The sequence below is a fragment of the Odontomachus brunneus genome, unplaced genomic scaffold, assembly GCF_010583005.1.
Source record: "Odontomachus brunneus isolate Ranch 3 - 2012 unplaced genomic scaffold, Obru_v1 Obru_scaffold_048, whole genome shotgun sequence".
Lineage (NCBI taxonomy): Eukaryota > Metazoa > Arthropoda > Insecta > Hymenoptera > Formicidae > Odontomachus > Odontomachus brunneus.
Genome location: NW_022639498.1, coordinates 497,777 through 519,874, shown reverse-complemented (window position 1 = coordinate 519,874; position 22,098 = coordinate 497,777). Strand labels below are relative to the sequence as shown.

The window sequence follows — 22,098 nt, the reverse complement described above, 5'->3', positions numbered from 1 at the left end:
AAATTCCACACATCCAATAAAAATGATTTAGTCTACGACATTTGCTACATTCATTCATATAAGCAGGACACTGTCGATAGAAGTGACTTTCTCCACAATATGAACAATTCTCTTTATATTGAGATGGACATCTGCTCCAATGGTGATTCATGTTACCACACTTCGTACATTGTCTACCATATGCTCGACAGCAATTTATTGCATGGTCCAAACTACACTTGCTACAGTTTTTAACTGTATAATTAACAATTTTTTCATCTTTTTTAAAACTTACATTTTCATACTTCATCCAAATATGTGTTATTTCTTGTACAGTCAAAAACATTGTGCTTGATGGAAATGAGAATCCTGGAATTAAGATCTTAGCATTGTTTGTAAATTTTTCAACATCTATTTCCTCCAGAATTTTCTTCTTTACTATCTCATCCACATTAGTCATATATTTCGATGCTACTACCTAGAAAAAAATATTGCATATGATTCAACATAGGAAGAAATAAAAAATATATTAATATTCTTTCCATATTCTGGCATAAAAACAAATATTATCTGCAATAAACATTTCTAAAAAATTTAATTATAGGCTAGCTACTTTATATTGTACTTATTACTACATACACATAACTTCAGTGACACATATCTTACAAAAATTTCATATCAATTCTACACATAAAGTTTTTTAAAACCAGAATGAGAAATTAAAAAATTGTACATCTTTCTTACTATATTTGTTAGCATCTCATTATATAAATCTGTTTTATAATTTGATATGAACAGAATTTAGAACTAGATAAAAAAAAAGAGATAAAAAGAGATAAAAAAATGAAATATACCTTCAAGTTATTTACATATATATCAATATCTTCATTATGTGTTCTTTTTTTGCTTCCAAACATGCAATAATGATCAAATTTCTCAAATAATACATTTATATCATCATTTGCTTGACTATCATCAAATGTAAAAGTTCTGTATATGTCTTGTCCAACAGGTCCCAAACGATTCAAGAGCATGATACCCCACTTTTCTTTATTATTTTCTGCTTGGTCAATCAACTTCATATTTGTAAGGAAGTCATTCTTCCATGAAAACCACATTGGTATAAAGTCATCCTTTGTAAGTGTTTTTAAGGACAATATAGTAGGTATATTTGTGGGTTCTTTACTTCTTGCGTCAATTTTTTTACTTTTAAGATTGTACTCTTCCTTAGTATAGAGAGCATCCTTTCCAAAATTTGATTGAACATCAATTGTATCTTTGCAATCAACTCTGGATAATACACTGCAATATGTGCTCAGTTTGCCTAACTCAGTGAAAGTATGATAACTGTTACAGTTTTGACATTTTTTTCTTTCACAATCATTATATTTTGCAACAGTATCATTTGAGTTATTATTAGGTGGTCTTGATGAAATACTACTTGGCTTGTTAGTAACTAACTCGGGTAAACCAGTATTTAGTTTGCTACTAACTGTTTTGGATAAATCATTACTTGGATTGTAAGTAGTTGATTTAGATAAATCATTACTTGGTTTGTTGATAGCTGTTTTGGGTAAATCATTGAATGGTTTGCAAGAAACCTTAGATGGATTATTGACTTGATTATGTAAATAATGATCATATTCATATGCACATTGGGCTGTTCTTATAGAATTAAATTCCAAGTTTGCATCACTCTTGACTTGTCTTCTCGTATCAGAAATATTTTTCTTTTCTTGTATACTAGAACTAGAACTTGGATTGTAAGTAGTTGATTTAGATAAATCATTATTTGGTTTGTTGGTAGCTGTTTTGGGTAAATCATTGAATGGTTTGCAAGAAACCTTAGATGGATTATTGACTTGATTATGTAAATAATGATTATATTCATATGCATATCGGGCATTTCTTATAGAATTAAATTCCAAGTTTGCCTTGTCAACCCTGACTAGTCTTCTCGTATCAGAAATATTTTTCTTTTCTTGTGTACTAGAACTAGAACCTGTAATATAAATAATTCTTTTATAATATTGTCTCTTATGATTGGAATAAATAGTTACATTATTATTGAAATAAATAGTTCACACATACCCATTTTTGTAAAAATCACACACTACGTTGCACAAATTGAAATTTGTATCAACTTTATGTGCTTTCAAAACCAAAAATACTATATTATACGAAATAAATTCTAAAAGCTACATCAAACTTTTCGTTACTACCTATTCACTCGTTTGCAACAGCATGACACTCAAGTTTTGACGTGTTATCTGATTAGTCATACAATTTATCTTCGTATAAACCAGTGATCCCCCGGATCCAACGTGTATATATCAAACACAGTTGGTCTGTTCTTTTCAGCTGCACTGATGAACTGGTGCAATAAGTTAGAGTAAGAAAAAATATACTTATCTCACTTTAACTTATTGCACCAGTTCAGCAGTGCAGCTGAAAAGAACAGACCAAGTATCAGGGGGTACAAACTCCCTCTTGTAAAAATTGGCTTCCGTTTTTAGTCGCGCCCTCTGAGATAGTCTCCGGATATGACGAACTAAACGGGTGATGTCATGCGGATTGGGGATACAACATCGCGCGAGTTACCAGATATCTCATATAATTTATAGTGTGTTCGACTGGATTAATCGCTCTGAGAGCGATTATGACGTCATAAATCTCTACTAGCCAATCATAAAGTTTATAAGTACTTGTTCGACCAATAAACGTAGGCTGAATAATCCAGAGTGAGTTAATCCAGAGCCAGTCGAACATGCTATTAGTTTCTTCATTTTTTAATTCTCATCATCTTATGAAAATAGTAAGAGATACACATTTATATGCATATGCATATATGCATATGTATATCTAAATATAATATAATAATACATACAATACATTTAAATATACATATGCATATATGCATGCACACAACTGTATACGTGCATATGTTGCTTGCTATTGCTTGCTATAACGTCTGTCATTCATACTTCAATTGGCGCGCATCCCCACTCTGCATGACGTCACCCGTTTAGTTCGGCCGCATCCGGAGACTATTGCAGAGGGTGGTAGGTATAGAGCGTGTCACTTTCCAGACGGGAGTTTGTACCCCTGCACAGTATAGGTGTATTCGAGACACTCAACGCGCTATCAACGCAAATGCTACCAAGGACTGTTCACAAAGTCAGTAGCGCGGTAGCAATAGTGAGCTGTATGAACAGCAGGGAGCTTATTATGGTTCTGTGTGAAAAGTTAGAGCTCTTGCACGTAGAAAAATTTTAACCGTAACCGTAAGGTCGTAAAAAAACTGACTAATCACAGTCGATTATTCCTCGAACGCAAAGAGAATAATCAACTCTGATTGGTCAGTTTTCTTACGATCTTAAGGTACCATTACATGGAAGCGTTTGAGCGTCGAGCGTCAAACCCGTACGCAGCACCTTTGCGCAGAAATCTAAACCGTTCAGATTTCAGAGTCTTGACTAGAGATACCCGATTCTGAATCGATTCGATTCTTTCCCCTAAAATAGGCTTATTGGCTCCTGCACACAGGACGCGGTAATGCTTGCCGCGCGGCGAAAGTTCGCGCGACAGCCAATCAATATGTTGTTTTTCTGTAAAGGGACGTCTATATTGGAAGTAAGCAGTAAGAAGTAGGAAGTAAGAATAAAAAATTGACCAATCATAGTTGATTATTCTTCTCACATTCGACTGTGGTTGGTCAATTTCTTACTCTTACTTCCTACTTCTTGCTATTTACTTACGGGTGCGTTCAGATTCCTCATCCGGGTGCACTCTATTACTAGAAACACTATAATATATGTGACATATACTATAGCACTTCTAGTAATAGAATACACCCGGGTGGGGAATCTGAACGCAGCCTAAAATGTAAACGTCTCTTAAGAGCTAGGAGGTTATTACGGAAAGCAGCATATTGATTGGCTGTCGCGCGAACTTCCGCCGCACGGCAAGCATTACCGCGTCCTGTGTGCAGGAGCCATTAGAGTACGTTGGAGTATGCGACGCGACATTATATTTCAGTGGTAACTAGAGAGTTAAGGGACGTCTACATTGGAAGTAAATAGCAAGAAGTAGGAAGAAGAGTAAGAAATTGACCAACCACAGTCGAATGTGAGAAGAATAATCAACTATGATTGGTCAATTTCTTATTCTTACTTCCTACTTCTTACTGCTTACTTCCAATGTAGACGTCCCTTTAGTAGTTTAGTAGTATATAAAAGTCTGTGTTAATAGCAAACGCCTTCCCGCCTTTTCGTACCGCGACCATTGCAATATTCCGTTTCCCGCCAAAAGAAGTGCTAATAGCAGATGACGCCGTAACGTTGACAGTAACGTGCGTGTATCCAGTACGTATAGTTGTCATTTTAGTGACGTCCCCGAGTTGTTTCAGTCGACGTAACGGTCGACGTCGCACTCGTACTCTATGTTTTATTCGTGTGATTTTATCGGCTATAAAAATGTATATCAAAGTAAGAACGTTGGAAGGTGCTGAAGCAATTATAACAATTTCGAAGCTCACTCAGGTGGAGGATTTAAAGGTACGTTATTAACAGCTGGCTAATAGTTTGTTAAAGAATATTAACGCGATGCACTCCATCTTATTAACAATGAGTATTTTCGCGCGTTTTGAGAACTCTATTTTTGTACCAAATAAATATATGTCTGTAAGGTTTATATTATTAATATAATTTAATGATTTATCAAATGTAAAGTATAATTCCTGGTTTTTTATAGCGCGAGATTGAAAAAGAACTGAATGTCGAGACTGATTTACAGAGATTATTTTTTCGCGGGAAGCAATTAGAAAATGGCTACAAGCTGCACGATTATAACGTTAATTTGAATGATGTAATACAATTGATGGTGAAAATAAAATTAAATAACATAGAGAATGAGGCTACTTCTAGTAATAATGACAATATTGAAGAAAAAAATATAAATAAAAATATAAAAAAGAAAGAAGTAGAAGATATTGAATTAACAGAAGCAGAGAGTTTATATTATAAAATTGGAGATGCAGTAGATTGCATTGACCAAACGTATGGTGCCTGGTTTGAAGCTATCATAAGGAACATCTTTAAACAAAGCACACAAATATTATATAGTATACAATGGGAATTTGATGATCAAGTTCCTCCTATTAATGTACCTGAATCATCAATAAGGCCACGTGCCAGATGTCTTATACCATTTGATAACTTATCTATTGGTCAGAAAGTAATGATTAATTATAACGTGGATGATCCCAAAGAAATTGGATTATGGTATGATCTTACCATATCCAAATTACAGAAGAAAAGGAAATTAGAAGAATTAATTGGGATACTACACATAGGCAGGCAAGCATATAATATTGCATACATATTATACATTTTAATTATATTCTGTATCTATTGTTTTATCCATATTGTCCTCCCTTAGTGATAATAAGCTGGAGAATCGGAGGGTCAATCCCAGGGGAGAGATATATGCAGTGGAATCACCTAAGTTATTGTCAGAACGATCAACCGAAGATGAAAGATTCATGATTAGCAGTGGCAAACGCAGACGTATTGCAGCTGCATGCACCTCATGTATGGACAATCCTCGTAGAAAATGTCGAGAATGTGGTTGTAAGGTTTGCGCTGGCAAGGAAGAGGAACATAACCTCTTGCTTTGTGACGAATGTAATTCAGCTTATCACCTGGGATGCTTGAATCCACCTCTCACCAAAATTCCAGATGAGGATTACTGGTACTGTCCTGAGTGTAAAAATGACGAAAATGAAATCGTTAAGGTTTGTATATATTAATGAAAAAAAAGTTTGTGATGAGTTTCACCATTATCAACACAATCATCAACTCTTGTTTCGTTATAGGCAGGAGACAAGCTGAAGAACTCAAAGAAAAAGTCCACTGTTCCAGAAGATAAGAAGAACAACTCGCCCAAAAGGGATTGGGGAAAAGGAATGGCCTGTGTTGGGAGAACAAAAGAATGTAGTATCGTGCCTCCAAATCATCGTGGTCCAATTCCAGGTGTTGAAGTTGGCATGCGTTGGATGTTTAGAGTGCAAGTAAATAAGAAACCCTTGCAATTTCTTTAACTGTTTTGATAAAACGGTTTAATACGTCTGTTAAATATGAAAAAAGATATGTAGTGTCTATTTTTTTACAGGTTTCTGAAACTGGAGTGCATAGACCACATATAGCTGGTATACATGGACGAGAAACGGACTGTGCGTATTCTATCGTCTTGTCCGGCGGTTATGAAGATGACATCGATAACGGTGACGAATTTATATACACTGGTTCTGGTGGCAGAGACTTATCAGGTAACATATTTTTAAATTATTCAAATATTTTAAATATCTCAAAAATAACGAAAATTAAAAAAAAATTATAGATTAAACTATATTGCATCTAAAAGTATTTATAAACAAATTGACATTGAATTAGAATCTGCATCAAAAGTTATTTTAAAGTATAAACTCAGCAAGCATGATTATCTCTAATTATATTTTAACTCTTCAACACTGTTCAAACAGTTACATGTACCACACAGTTGGTTGGAACATTGGCTGAAAGTTGACTTATAATCGACATAAAGTTGAATTCTAAGTCGAGTATTGGTTGGCTAACGGTCGACTATGGTAGAGTCATTTGTCAGCTTTTAGTCGACTAAGGCTGCGTTCCGAAATGCACTGCCAGTGCATCTGGCAATCTATAGTTTATATTATGTAAAATCTATAGTTATAGATCTTCTATAAATATATAGAAAATAGAAAATATCTATAGGAAATAGAATCTATAGAATCCACCTTCTATGGTGGATGCCCCACATTGCGTCCAAGCACCCGAGGGCTGCCAAAAAATTGGTGTCGACCCTGGGGTTTATTTATATTATTTGCACCGGATGAGGAGGGGCAACGGTGGAGACGGGCATGCATGGACTTAGAGGACTGGAGCAGGTCTTAAAGGATAGCAACCTTTGACTTTGAGAGACTGACAGCTGTACCATTTTGTACAGTAATATTGTTTCTCTCTGTAGTCGCCGTGCCCTCAGAATCACACCAAAGATGTCGCTTCCAAACGGCATCTCTTAGAGATCCTTTAATAAGAGATCGGACACCGTCGCCTGTAGATACTAGGTTCGCCAGGTTTGGGTCCAAATCGGAAGTATACTTATCTTATTTTAACTTATTGCCAATTTAGCAGTGCAGCCAGTGCAGCTGAAAAGAACAGACCACTGCTTGTGTTGTCATTCAGCTAATGATCTTAACCGGAACCAAGGATCCAAACATGGCGCAGCCAATCAAAACGTTGACATATGATGTCCGATCTCTTATTACAGGATCTCTAGCATCTCTGAACGTTATCTGGGGAGAGGAGAGTGTCGTGAGTGTGGAGCGTTAGGTAGCTCAGTGGTTTAAAGCAGTCGCCCAGCAAGCGAAAGACCCGAGTCGAGTCCTCTCGATATTTTTTTATAGCAAAACCGCACTCTCGATATTTTTCTCTCTCTGAAACGAAAAAGATACGCAGATTTCGAACGCATGGCGTCCCGCCGCCACCTAGTACGCTCTCCTCCTTCTATGAAAATCTAAAGTTTATGTTACGTACATAGAAATATTATAGAATTTCAGTATTGGCAGTGAATTTCGGAACGCAGCCTAAAAGTTGATTTTCTCTGACTTTAAAGTCGATTTTAGACTTTTTCTGCCGACTGACAGTCGATTAATAGTCAACTTGGTTGTTTGGGATGCTCGAGCGATTTGAAGTGTGCTTTTGTTAAAAAAAAAAAATTTTTTTTTTATGTAAAAATGGCACATAAAATTTTTAGTGATTGTGTTCTATAATGCGCACATATACGTGCATTTATCTTCATGTAGTTCATGTTATGTGTACTATAGGAATATGCGCATATGCGTTTTACGGGACGCAACTATACTACCGTCCACAAGTTTGGAAGCAGTAAGAAATTTGAAATAAAAACAGTAAAATTCATGTAGTAAACATTTATTACAATCTAAAACTTGCCAAATAATACATAAATATATATTGAAACAAAAACAACAAAAAACTCTCAGGTGTTTGCAATTCCAAATCAAATTTTTGCTTCATCAAAATGATCTTTATTTTTTATTATTTCTAAGCAAAGTTTAGGCATTCTATCAATTAATTTGTGAAAATAATTTTCATTTAAACTTTTCCACTCTGCTTGTAAATATTTCCAGAGTTGTCTAACATTGGTTGGAAAACGATTTTTCACTCTTCTATTCAGTTTATTCCACACTAGTTCGATTAGAGACAAAGGTTCAGTCATGGATTGAGCAGACCACTCCATGATTTGTAAAACTTTTTCCCGCTCTTTTTCTTTCATAAAGTTTTGGCACAATTTCGAAATGTGTTTCAGGTTGTCATCTTGCTGAAAGATGAAATTAGAACCAGTGACATTTAGTCCAGATGGTATAGCATCTTCCTGAAGAATTTTCAGATAGTTTTCTTTGTTTAATGTTCGATCTATTTTCACTAGATTGCTAGGCTTATTGTTACCAAAACATCTCTAAACCATTACGCTGCGACCTTCATGTTTGGCGGTTGACACAATACACATTTCTAATGCTCTTTCATTTTTTGAGCGGCGTACAAACACTCTTCTATTGGAACCGAATATTTGAAATTTCGATTCATCAGTCCAAAGCACTTTATGCCACTGTTCTACCGTCCAGTTTTTTGTGTGTTTTAGCCCAAGCTAGTCTCTTTTGCTTATGTCTACATGTTAATTTCGGTTTTTTTGGCAGCTACACATCCTCTTAGGTCATTAGACAATAGACGTCTTTTAATAGTTGTAATTGAGATTGACGCGTTTTATTTAATGCAGCGGTAATTTGTGGAGCAGTTAGATATTGGTTTCGTTTAGATAGCACTATAATAAAATTATCTTCTCTGCTTGTTGTCGCTTTGGGTCGGCCAGTTCTTTTTCTGTCTTCATAATGATGAAAACAGATAATAACCTGTTTTTCGTTTTCTAGCAAGAGTGTGATGCACACCTTTGCGAAATACGCAACTTTTTTGCAATTTACCATTCATTATATCCTTCATTACGGAGAGTACAGATAGCACTTCACTATATAGTAAGCTGCTTTCTTCTTGCCATTTTAAATAACATAATTCAGTTAGATTAATGGACTGATAACTTTAACGCGTACTGAGCTCAGAAATTGTAACTTGTCTATAAATGCTTGAATACAATTATTAAGATCATATTTAAGTAGAATATGGTTAAATATCGGAATTGAGAATATCGGAATTCAGTTAGCTAAACATCATATTTTTGTGATTCGAACGTGATTAAAACAAAATAAGTATTCAACTACAAGTAGATAATAGCAAGAATTTATTAGACATAGAGAGTTGGTGTTCTGACCTAAAGTAGTCGTTAATGTCAATAAACATTCATTATAAACGGTTGTTTTCATGATATTTACAAACGATCTTTTCACACAAAAATATGACCGCTTCCAAACTTCTAAATGGTAGTGTATGTGTTATTTCTTGCTTCTGATATTATGATCCAACGTGACCGCAGTGTGTGAGTAGTTAGTTTTTTTTTTTAATTTTAATCATGAGTAATCAAGAATTAGTTTGTGTAATTAAATAGTTGTAACAAAATTAGATCATCTAAAATTTGAAAAAAATCTGTATGATGTATTTATGTATATTCTATCGATATACACCAGGTAATAAAAGAACTGCTGAGCAGAGTTGTGACCAAACACTAACAAGAATGAATAAGGCATTAGCTATAAACTGCAATGCTAAGTTGGATGCAAAAGTGGGCGCAACGGCACAAGACTGGAAGGGAGGTATACCAGTTCGAGTGATTCGTAACTACAAATTAGCGAAATATAGTAAATATGCGCCGCGGGAAGGTAATAGGTACATTAAATATTCTATTCATTTTATTAAAATAGACTTACACACAAATCATACATACATATCTGTTCAATGACAATTTTGTAATTATTGCAGGTATGATGGTATATATAAAGTAGTGAAATATTATCCACATACAGGTAAAAGTGGTTTCCGTGTATGGAGATATGTATTAAGAAGAGATGATCCTGCTCCCGCACCTTGGACTAAGGAGGGTAAGGAGAGGATTGTCTCACTTGGTTTAAAACTTCTGTATCCTGATGGCTATCTAGAGGCGATGAAGAAAACTACTTCAAGTAACAAGAAACGGCCTGCTTCTGATGATCTAGAGGACATCGCAACTTCGAAAAGAAGTAAAAATGCGTTTAAGAAGTTGAAGCAAGAGACTTATAAGATGGAAGACAAATTGATAAATCTCATAAAGGAAGATACACTAAATACTAAATTATGGGACGAGTGTTGCGCAACTATTTCGGATGGCAAATCTATATTCCTAAAGCGCGTTATGGACAGGTAATTATTTATACAATTAAATAGCTTATTTTCAAATTGTCCTAAATTCATGTTTTTATAAAGTAAATATAAAACTTATAATAATAAGATAAAAAAATTTATAAGAAAATTTATATATTAAGGCTCCTGAACAGTCACAGTGGCTATACTTGATGACGTTAGAAGCGATGAAAACCATACCTAAAATTCCTATAAATCACGGCTACATAAAAAGATATATCATTAAAATGACACTTGCAATCTGTTCTACACATTTGTGAAATGTTCCGGATACTCTTTTGCCTAAATAGCTAGATAACTGCAAAATAGATGTGAGAAATTGCTTCCTTTTGACAGAAAAACTGTGACTTGGTGTCGAATATGACAAAATTACTACTTATATATATTAAATATCACAATAAGCACAGTATCCAGAGCATTTCCACATTTTCACAATCATATAACATTTGATATGCATGCACTACACTCAGTAATAATGCTGTGGTTTGCAGGAAAAAATTGGTCGTCTGTTTTTGTTAGATTTGTTCGTATGAATTTTTGCACTAATGCAATAAGTTAGAGAGAAATAAGTATATTTTCTTCCACTCTAACTTTTATTGCAATAGTCTGTACTAGTGCAGAAGCTTTTTGGAAACGAACGAGGTATATTATGGAATTTTTCGGAATCGATTCCGAAGAGTTCCATAATACATGTCCAGATCTATTTTCTCCTCTAATAGCTTATCATTTTGTCGTTTTTACAATCATGTTACCACCGTCAACATGGAGTTTTCGGTTGATCAAGAGTCTTAAAGATTTCTGCGTCTTCGTTGCGGCCATCTTGATGAATAACGTCGGAAGTGATAATTGAGTAATAAAAAGAAAATCTAAAATTTTTGCGGAATATATCGAAATAAAAGGATATATTTGTAAAATAGCACTTATAATCGATTGATAAGCACATTTGTAAAATATTTAAAAAATTTTCCTTTTATCTAAATAATCAATAAATAGCCATAAAATTAACATAAAAGATTAGAATCATGGAAAAAGGTAAATTGAAAAAAAGAAACGTAACATGTCACGTTAATTTTACGGTTATTTATTGATTGTTAAAGCAAAAGAAAAGATTCTGTAAATAATATTTTACAAATGTGTTTATTTGGTCTAAAGTGTCACTTTATGGATATAAATATATTTTTTTCAAAGTATTTCGCAAAAATTTTGAGCATGTCTTTTCTCGTTTCTCATGTCATCAATAAAGCATTCTGTGACAAAGTATTAGGAATCACATATTGTGTGTAAGCCCTATCGAAATATGCAATTTTTACTATAAAAATCACATTCACACTTTAATATATTGAGTGTACTAAGAACGTTACAAGACAAAAATTCAATAAAAATAGCTATATACAAAGAGTACAATCGGCATCAGAAAAGTTGTCCGGTTCTTTTTTGTGATTTTCGAAATGCATCTGTCTTATCTAATAGAATTTGTTGGTTAATAAGAATTTTCCCGTTGGACAAGACAGATGTGTTTCGAAAGTCACAAGAAAAAATCGGACAATTTTTCCGACACCGATTGTACACATATTACTTTTGAAACTGAAAAAGAAATACGTACGATGATTTTTCACACGATACTACTCATTCAAAAATTTTACTTATTTTTACCTATAATTTTTTGATATCATTTTCTTTTGAGTAGCATATATAAATATTTTTTTACAATAAAATATATTTAAAACTCTCATAGTATACAATCAAAAGAGCAGTATACAATCAAAAGAGTAAAATTCCTATTTAGGGAGCCCAGCTCCTATGACCTTAACCTTGACATATATTACGAAGATCACGCTTCAAATATCCTCCAACCGTTTTAGCTGTCGCTCGTTGTTTATTAAAAAGTTATTAATAAAACAAGTTTTATAAATTGCATGTAATTTTTGCATACAATGTAGATTGAAATATTAAACAGTACACATATACGCGCGAGGGAGAAACCGAGCCCCTCATACATTTTTTTTTTAATACTGAAGAGTAGAGTAGGGGGCCCACATACACACCTCCTATGACCTTGATTTTGATTTATCAAGAATATATCCCTAAATAATATTTAAAAAGTTTTAGGCGTTGTTCATTGTTTATTAAAAAGTTACTAGAACAGAAGTTTTTTTTCATAAAGGGCACGTAATTTTTATATATAGTGTACATAGAAATATAAAAACTGAAATATTGAAATAAACAGTACACAGTATATATGCGAATACAATACACATATGCGCCGCGAAAGACGGAGCCCCTTCACCTATATCTCCTTCTCAAAAAACTAACCCAACCTATCGTTTACATTTTTGTGCATAATTTCTCAATAAGAAATAATGCAAAAGTACAAAATATATAGAGAAAGAATATAAAAATATAAAGGATGAGTTCAGTTGAGTTAGATTTTTAGGAAGGAGTACAGGGACACAGCCACTCTCCCGCGCATATACGAATACTGTTTACCATATTTTAGTATATATATAAAAATTACGTTCTTTCTACAAAACAATTTTTAAATAATTTTTTAACAAACAATAAACAATGCCTAAAATCATTTTAGTGTTACTGAAGGATATATTCTTAATAACATATATGAAAGACAAGATTATAAAAGTCAAGTCCTCTATTTAGTATTTTTATCAGAAATATATAGGATGAGTTGGATTAGGTTGGTTTTTTTAACCCTAGGTATATCATGGACGTAGATATATGTGGACCCCACATACGGCCAGAAAAGTGAAGCCAACATGTAGAAAGAGACCATAGACTCCACATAGTCAGAAAAGAGAAGCCAATATGTACAGCCCCTCTGTTATCTGTCTCTTTCTGCACAGACAGTGTGCAATAAGATTTAAGTAAAACTTTTACTTGCCAGTCTAGTCGGGGTGCTGTTGCGCTCTATAATATTATGGAAATGAGAAATATATGCACGCGCAACAAAAAAATGACAAAATAGGAAGAAAACTATTCTAGCTCTCTTTCTAGATGTTGGTTTCACTCTATTAGACGATAGAACATAGGACATTCGGAGTTCATGTATATTATGTCCATGAAGTATACACACTTATTTTTCGCATACGTAGATGCTACACTGGGGTCTGAAGGACACACCCTAACAGCATATATGTCCAAAGCACGTCCTGAGAACGTCCTAGGAACGTTTCTACGTTCTCAGGACACCTCAGAACGCCCCCAGGAGATCTTATGCTGTATGGGTAGCTACTTTTTTTTATTATAACTCCGTGAAAATCATCATATTTTGATTTTTTCCCGATCGTTAATAGACTGATAAACACATATATTCATTAAGAATTAGAATTAAATTATAATAAGCATGTGTTGAAAAATTATAATTACTCGTAAATACAAAGAAAACGTCATTTTATCGTATAGTTAAAACATTTTCATTCCATATTTATCAGGTTTTGCGGGAATGGATATTTCCCACGAAAACTTAAAAGCTGTTCGTCGATTGTACAATATTTATACGGACTGTAATATTGTTTGCACATTGTTAATATCAATTCCCAAATCTCATGAATCTATGCCAATTTGTCGGTTTTTCTACATTCATTGCGAGTATTTTTATCGTCAACGCAAAATTTCTAATAAAAATGTAAATCTATTACGACATGGTTGCCCGATAAATCGAGGAACTAAATAATATATACAGGGTATATCCTGAAACTACCGCATGCTATTTTAATGGCAGATTCTTTAGAACATTTCAAAACGAAAACTTATATAAAAATGTCGAGGTTATATTAGTTTTCAAACGGGAAGCGATTATATTTAACCAATGACAGGACTGAGATTTCGTGCGCTTAGGCATGCCAAAATGACAAGTGATAAAGGTGCTCTTATGAATCACCCTTTTTACGATATTATGATCATTGTATAAATTTACAATTACATTGTCATAATGTTTTGTCACTTCTCCACGCATTGCATTAGTATATTTTTTATACGAATAACAATTGTAAGACATCTTAAATATGATTTAAGTAAAAATGACATGTTTCAACTTAATCTGTTAAAGTGTCGATCAATTATTACCATGAAGGTGTCCACTATAACATTCATAGGAGCACTTGTCTTTATCACTTGCCTTTATCACTTGTCATTTCGGCGTGCCTGAGCATGCGAAATCTCAGCACTGTTATTGGTAAAATATAATCGCTTCCCGTTTGAAAATTATTATAACCTCGACATTTTTGTATGAAAGCTTTCGTTTTGAAATGTTCTAAAGAATCTGCTATTAAAATAGCATGCGGTAGTTTCGGGACACTCTGTATAGCTTGGAAAATTCATATCTTTTTTGGTAATACAGATAATCGAAAAAAGATTTCAAATTTTAAAAGGGCATATTTCAAGATATAAAGAAAAGATTTATCGCTTAAATATTGGAATATTATTATGAAAATTACAAGGCTTCAAAATTGACGACTTTTCATATTTCTATTTTCTGACGGTTTTGCAGATAGGTATGAGAGTTAGGATTTTTACTAAAAAATACAAACTCAGTAATTTGTCTTATCTTTATAATTATTCAATAACAAAAGAAATAACAGTTATATAACAATTTCATACTTTATATAACAATACTTTATAAATACTTTATATAATAATTATATATTATATTGCTTGTTCAACAATTATATAACATATTATTTATGTATTATATTAACGTTATATAACTGTTATTTATATGAGTAAAAAATTACTACTAACGTATATAACCTGATACAAACGTGTTATATTGTGTTTTATTACAGTAATATTACTGTTATATAACTATGTTTGCTGGGCTTAGACAGTTTCTTTGTCAATTCGCTTCATCAGCATTCATTTAATATAATTCAATTTTTTTTGCAGATTCCTGTGTGCTTGTTGCCTCGAAATAGTTTACAATCCTGTAACTACTCCTTGCGCGCATAATATATGTTTAATTTGTTTAAAACGCAGTTTCACCTCTAACGTATATTCTTGTCCTTCGTGCCGGCATAATTTGGGTAAAAATTATAAAATAGAAATTAATCAGCCATTATCATCGGCATTATTATTGCTTTACCCCGGTTACGATGGTGGAAGATAACGTCAACTTTCCTGTACCATATTACAAATTCGAACTCCACTATCGCCCATTAGAGTTTCTGGCTGTTCATCAATTAAGTTTCATGCGAAACTTAATTGATTACGTCAGAAGTGAGGAGATATGTAGAGGAGATGGAGTAATATGGAAGAATAATAATATAGAGGAGATGGAATGATATGGAGGATATATTCAAATTCCTGCGAAATACACGTAGAAATAAAAAGATATATAAAATAAAAAGATTTCATATAAAAGATATATCAATAAAATGACATTTACAATCGATCAAGCAAATGTGTAAAATAATATGAATATTTTGTTCTAACAATTAATAAATAATCTTAAAATTAACATGACATGAAATCTTTCTTTTTAAACTATTTTTTTCTCATGATTTTGTCACATTAATTGTATTGTCAGGGGAATTTTCAGAGTACTTTATATATCTGCTTTTGACTGTGTCATTTCTATATGTTTTAGAGATCATGTTTTTATTTCTACATGTTTCGCAAGAATTTTGAGCATATTGTCTTGTGTTTAACATAATAAATCAAAATAGTCGCGGCAAGTAGTCAGGGGTCTCGAGACTTAAGACTCTGGTCCTTCACCGTACCTATCTTGATTTATGATGTCAGAAGTAAGAAAATATGCGCGTCTTGTATGTCATTTCAAATATTAAGATATTTACGTAAGACAATCCTTAAGATCGCTTGTGCATACTTATGAATTGCTCCGAAACCTATTTTTTTATTGATTATCAATAAATAGTCATAAAATTGACGTGACATGCAACTTCTTTTGTCATGATCTTTGCGTAATTTTACGGCTATTTATTGACTACTAAAGGAAAAGGTTAGTTTTCAAAACATTTTACAAGTATGCTCAAGTGATAGATGGTGTTCTGTCATTTAAATACCTTTGGTTATTATTGATAAAAAAACTATTCTTTAGTTTCGCTTCTTATAATGCATTATAATGCATTCGAAAATAATATTTTAATTAATTGTTTGACTAAGTTAAAATTGTGCTTTTCTTGCGTACATTCCTGTTCTTCTTGTCCGCACGAGTTAAACGAAAATTATAAAGCCGCAGGTTAAGCTGTAATCCAAAAAATTATTCTTTGGTTATGAATACAAATTTAATTATGTATATCAACTATTGTTTATATTAAGATGTCCATACAAATCTTGCAATTATTTTAACTGGTAAAATTAGGTTTTGTTGTTTTCCTGAATTGTATAAAGAAAATTAAAATTGTATAAAATTCCTGAATTGCCGTGGTTTTAAATAGATATGTTTTGGCTTTGACTGCATAATTAAACGAAAATTGTATTTCAATTTTATTTATCAAAATATGTTTATCAAAGTATTGTATGATACAATAACATATAGTCGATAAAAAATGCATTTTCTATTTTTTTTAACACTGAAATATTACAAAATGATTTCATAACAATAATTTCTATTTGTTTAGCAATATATTGAATAAAAGCTATCAATATGTGTATGTATTTATTACTTCAGCTATATAGCCAAGAAAGGACTTCTCTCTCTAATAGCGAATTCGGTTGCACTAGTGCGTACTGAGTGCACTAAGACTTGTTCATAGTATGTTATTATATTTAAAGGTTGTCTTAAATAAATTCTCAAATATTTTAACCATAATATGATATGTATAACATCCGTACGAATCATTTTATTAGCTAAAATGTTTTTAAATATATATTTAAGACACGATCTTAAATATAAGAATGTACTATAAACAAGCCTTAACGCGCACTCAGTGCGCACTAGTGTAAGCTACCGAATTCGCTATATTCGAACTAATAATATCACAAAATTTATTCTAATTTCATCTTATTATAAAACATACAATGCTTTTTCATTCCCTAACTTATTCTTATATCACGTATGTCACTTCGTGATCTTTTTTCTATCTATTCCTCCTTTTACCAATTATTATTCAAATTTATTATTAGACGTTTCCTACTCTTTTTCTCTGTATTCTGCATCCTATATCGATCTTTTCTTACCCACATCCATGATTTTCTTTTCTTTATTCTTTTTTATCTTTGTAAATCTGTTTTCTCTTTCTCTTTAAATGCTCCATAAAATATTATTTTTTATCTTGTCAAAATTATTATCCCAAATCTTTTTCCATATTGCGTCACTATTTCCTCCTAACTCTTTAAACCATTTTTTGTATTCGGACACCTATCCATATAATGCCTTATACTATCTTGCTCCCTTTCGCAAAACACAACTTTTTTTTCTTTTCTGTTTCCAGTATTCATCCTTTGTAAATTTCCACACCTTAACTTAGCTAGCACCCTCATTCCTTTATCCATCCTTAACTTATCCAAATTCTTCTTTAAATATTTGGGGCCATCTCCTATTTTTATTAACTTGATATTTCTTATTCTTATATTTCTAACAAAAAAAAAATCCTACTCCAATTTTCTCCCATTGTTTCTGTAAATCTTTCTCTCTCTTTTAATAATTTCTACCTCGAAATTCAATTCCCCATTTCTTATATCTTTCAATAATATCTCAATTCCTCACCTATTTCTACTATAAAATCAATCCTTTCAGTTTTTTCATTGTCTAACTCCTCTAATTTTATTTCCATGCCCCTCAACCTACTTTCCCATTTCTTTTCTACATGCTCTATCTATGTTTTCCATTCTTCCTCTATTTTCCCTACTTCCTTTCTTATCTTATACAATAAGCTTTTCTCTAATTTTCATTATTTACTGCGTACTCATTTCTTTTCTTTCTTTAAATGTTACTTTCTTAACATTCCCTACTTTCTTACTCCTCTGATTTCCTTTTCCTTCATTTTGCTTTTTTCGCCTTATCTGAATCTCGCGACGACATAACTTCAAATCTATCATACATTTTCCGCACATCCTAAATACTTTCCGCAATCTCTTATCTCACCTTTCTTTTTGTCTACTTTTCTATGTTTTCTATTTCCCTCAATCACTTCAATTCACTATCTCTCCGCCTACTTATTAACCTAATTAATCGAATCTTTCTAAAAACACTCACACCGTATATATCGGACATCCACTCACGCTACCTAACCAAGCCCTCAAGCCTCAGCAAATCTGGTCTAGCAATAAATGGCTGATCTTAAAAAAAAAGATAAATATTATTTTTTATTGACTGTATTTGTTTGTATAATACAAACTATTATAAGTGTGTAATGCTTTCAAAATATTTCTGTGTATAAGTATATGAGTATACATAGTTTATAGCGTAATAATATACCCGCTATATAAAAAATTATATATGTGCCTTACATCATATAATATTGTAGTTAAATATTATTTAAATATAGTAATACATATATATATATATATATATATATATATATATATATATATATATATATATATATAAAATAGACATTTTAATCAATCAATGTCATTTAACATATACATTTGGTAATCATTCATATACAAGGGAAGTCTCTTTCAATGATAAGCATATTTTATACATCATTTATATTTTTCATATACTTTCTACAAATATTCTATTACATATATATACTTACTTATCACATCTCTACTATTATATACTTATATCAGCATGTGTTTGTTTTGTCATCATTTGTTATTTATTTTTACTCTAGCAGTTTTTACGAATGAATAATTATTTTTATGAATGAATAAATAAAATAATAGTTGTCTTGACGGAGATACCTAATTATTTGTCGTATCCTGATCCTTTGAATTAAGTGGTGATACTATTTTGCCAATCCAATTTAAGTAATCGATGTTCCCATTTTGTATCTAGAATATAAGTATTTAAAAAGTTTTAATATATTTTATTTTAATCTATATATATTTTTATATTTTGTGTGTTTGTATAACTAATAAATTAGCGAAATTTCCGAAAAGTCAACACGTTCACGTGCTCAAGTTTTGTAAATAGGCTCTCCTTTTAGATAAAAAATATATACTATAAAAAAATTTTTTGCGACTCAAAAGTTAAACAACTTTTTTGATATTTATTACTCTCGCATAGCTCGCTAATGACATTGACTTTTGATGTGTGATATCGAGAGTATCTGAATAATAATAAAAAAATTTTAGACAGCGATTGTTGTTTATTAAAAAGTTGTTAACGAATTAAATTTTCTAAATAGCAGATATAAGATTATTCGAGCAAACAAAATATAATTATTATGTAACAAAGATAACATGTAATATAATGGCTATTATATATTATTAACGTTAAAGTTACATAATTTATTTTTATAATTGTGATATAATTCTATTTTAAAATGATTATATTGCTTTATAATTTACTGATACTTATAACGATATATAACACCAACGTAACTAAAATATAATACATTATATAGCAAATGTATTGCTGGTATTATATCTATGTTATGTAACATTTTTACTTCTAGACGTTAGATCATTCATTAGATGATTTTCATTTCTGTTTTTTCGTATGGAAAATATAATGCATTAACATACATAAGAACGGTGATCACGAGACGGCAAAACTTATGCTGGGAAAACTACTCTTATAAAGTATCACACTTTTTGAATAATTACTGTCACACTAATAATCCTTTCTATTAAAATATTTGTTATAACTCAGTTTTTTTAATATAATTTTCCATTCAACAATATAAATACAACATAACACGTGTTATATAAAAATGACATTGTTGAATAGGAAATTATAACTAATGGTTATGTTATTATTTTGTGTTTGCGCTAGAGAAATATTTATAGCACTTTTGAAAACATACTTTTAAGGATTAAGTGTTATTTTAGTGATAGTTTATAACCGTTGCATACCCCTATAGTATTAAATAGATAAATATAAATAAGGTGTCCCAGATCAATAACTCAAATTTCGCGAAAGCATAAAATGAATTGAGATGAATAACACACTCTGATACGATTTTACAATATTCGCAATAATTATCAAGATATTAATTAAAGAAGATTGATAAATGATCACACGCGTGATGATCATATAACAGGCGCCTGTTATCTTGTGCTTATAGACAAGGTCACATTGCACGAAAAAATTCTCTAACATTTTGCAAATAATTACGTAAATTGTTAGTTTTTAACTAAAAAAGATCGAAAAGTAGGAAAAGGGGCAATTCGAGTTCAAGCACAGGACTAATAGTGCTATATACCATATGGGTAAGAAACCTTCCTTGTATTAGGAAATCGTGTAATATTTATTGAATATGAATAATCAATATAAAACAATCATACGTTTCGGTTCAACCATGAACCCTCTTCAGTGATAATAAAACTCAAGGTTTACGACACGAACGCATTACAATTAGTAAAAGACCTGCGCAAATTGACATGAATGTTAGTCGTAATATTAAAGCCGACAAGACCGTTACCGAAATAATATTAAGTAATAAATTAATATTGAGAAGTAGCCGTCATAACTATAAAAAACATATAAAATAAAATAAAAATAAGTAAAATTGAAATATAATAAATAATTAAAACTGAACAATATAAAATACCTTTGTTGAGTTCAGCTAAAAGTAAACCGATCCTGTCAACGATAACATCGCCACGTCTTCAAAATACAAATAATTACAGATTTATATGCCTAGCATTAACATTGCGGAAACGACTTGTGGAAAAGAAAGAAACCAAAACAAAGTTTATTTTCATAACAAGCCGCAGTAGCTGGTGCCCAAATATTCGGTATTCTTTTGTGAGTTAAGACCTTGCTTCTGCAATTTGATGAAAATCATTTCTGAGATCAGGCGTTTTAAGTAAAAGCGTTCCTCATGTGAAACTTTGACATGATCCCAATCAAAATCATGGTTCTTCCTCAAACGATGTTCCTGTATGGCCGTTAACTCCACCGTAGAACTCTTAGGAATTCTCCTATGCTCGCCAATACGTGTAGAGTCTTTTACTAGTTTGACCAACGTAAGAAGCATCACAGCCACTGCATTGCAACCTATATACAACGTTATTATGGAAACCAAGAGGTAACCTGTCTTTATGCACACGAATTAATCCTGATAATTTATTAGTGCACGAATAAGCAATGTCTATCAAATTATTTTTAAAAAGCTTTGTCAGTCTTTTCGAAATTGAATCACAAAATGGTAAGGTAACATATTTTTTATCACACCCAGAACCTGTCAATTTTATTTCTACTGTCTCTGTAACTCGTCCACCATTCACAATAAGGAACCTCAGTCTGCGTTTAATAACTTTAAAAATTAAGTCAAAAGAATAATTATTATTAATTAACGTCAAAATAATAAAATCCAAATTTTTCTTATGGAAAGAAGGATGACTAAGATAAAACATCCTATCAACCAAGCCAATAATTATGCCAATCTTGTGTTGAATAGGGTGGAAAGACAAATAATTAAGGTATCGACTAGAAAACGTTGGTTTATGATACCAGTAAAAAATAATTGCGTTATTACGTATTAACAGTGTAGTGTCTAAGAAGTTAATACAGTCATCTCCTATCTCCATTGTAAACTGAAGACGAGGATGGGACGAATTAAAAATGTGCAATATGTTATCCAAA

The 22,098-nt window shown here is 31.9% G+C and overlaps 4 protein-coding genes across 5 annotated transcripts in view; 2 read left to right on the top strand and 2 right to left on the bottom strand.

Moving 5' to 3' along the window:
- Positions 1 to 4: 4 nt before the first annotated feature.
- On the bottom strand, positions 5 to 2,445 carry LOC116844966 (the record flags this gene model as incomplete). Its single annotated transcript, XM_032817171.1, has 3 exons — positions 2,071 to 2,445; positions 834 to 1,981; positions 5 to 457 (listed from the first exon to the last, which is right to left on the bottom strand). Coding segments are annotated over exons 1-3 (1,605 nt in total), but the record flags the coding sequence as incomplete, so codon positions are not given.
- Positions 2,446 to 4,253: 1,808 nt separating this feature from the next.
- LOC116844951 (E3 ubiquitin-protein ligase UHRF1-like) lies at positions 4,254 to 16,695 on the top strand. Its single transcript, XM_032817138.1, has 8 exons — positions 4,254 to 4,535; positions 4,732 to 5,336; positions 5,419 to 5,773; positions 5,855 to 6,049; positions 6,151 to 6,307; positions 9,713 to 9,911; positions 10,005 to 10,421; positions 15,321 to 16,695. The coding sequence occupies exons 1-8, from the start codon at positions 4,455 to 4,457 to the stop codon at positions 15,538 to 15,540; spliced, it is 2,229 nt and encodes a 742-aa protein (XP_032673029.1). The 5' UTR covers positions 4,254 to 4,454; the 3' UTR covers positions 15,541 to 16,695.
- The window catches only part of LOC116844952 (protein CutA homolog), a 14,661-nt gene continuing 7,805 nt past the window's right edge, over positions 15,243 to 22,098 (bottom strand). Inside the window, exons 6-8 of one of the 2 annotated variants that reach the window (XR_004378162.1) lie at positions 19,248 to 19,337; positions 18,594 to 18,674; positions 15,243 to 16,638 (exon numbers count right to left, since the gene is read on the bottom strand). Coding sequence is in view for 1 of the 2 variants with exons in the window: in XM_032817139.1 (XP_032673030.1) it covers positions 19,248 to 19,337 (90 nt within the window). In the remaining variant the exon portion in view is untranslated. The remainder of the gene's footprint in view (positions 16,639 to 18,593; positions 18,675 to 19,247; positions 19,338 to 22,098) is intronic. The other variant, XM_032817139.1, reaches the window with a different exon arrangement.
- Positions 21,426 to 22,098, top strand: part of LOC116844953 — a 14,113-nt gene continuing 13,440 nt past the window's right edge. The window contains exon 1 of the transcript XR_004378163.1: positions 21,426 to 21,541. The gene's annotated coding sequence lies outside the window, so the exon portion shown is untranslated. The remainder of the gene's footprint in view (positions 21,542 to 22,098) is intronic.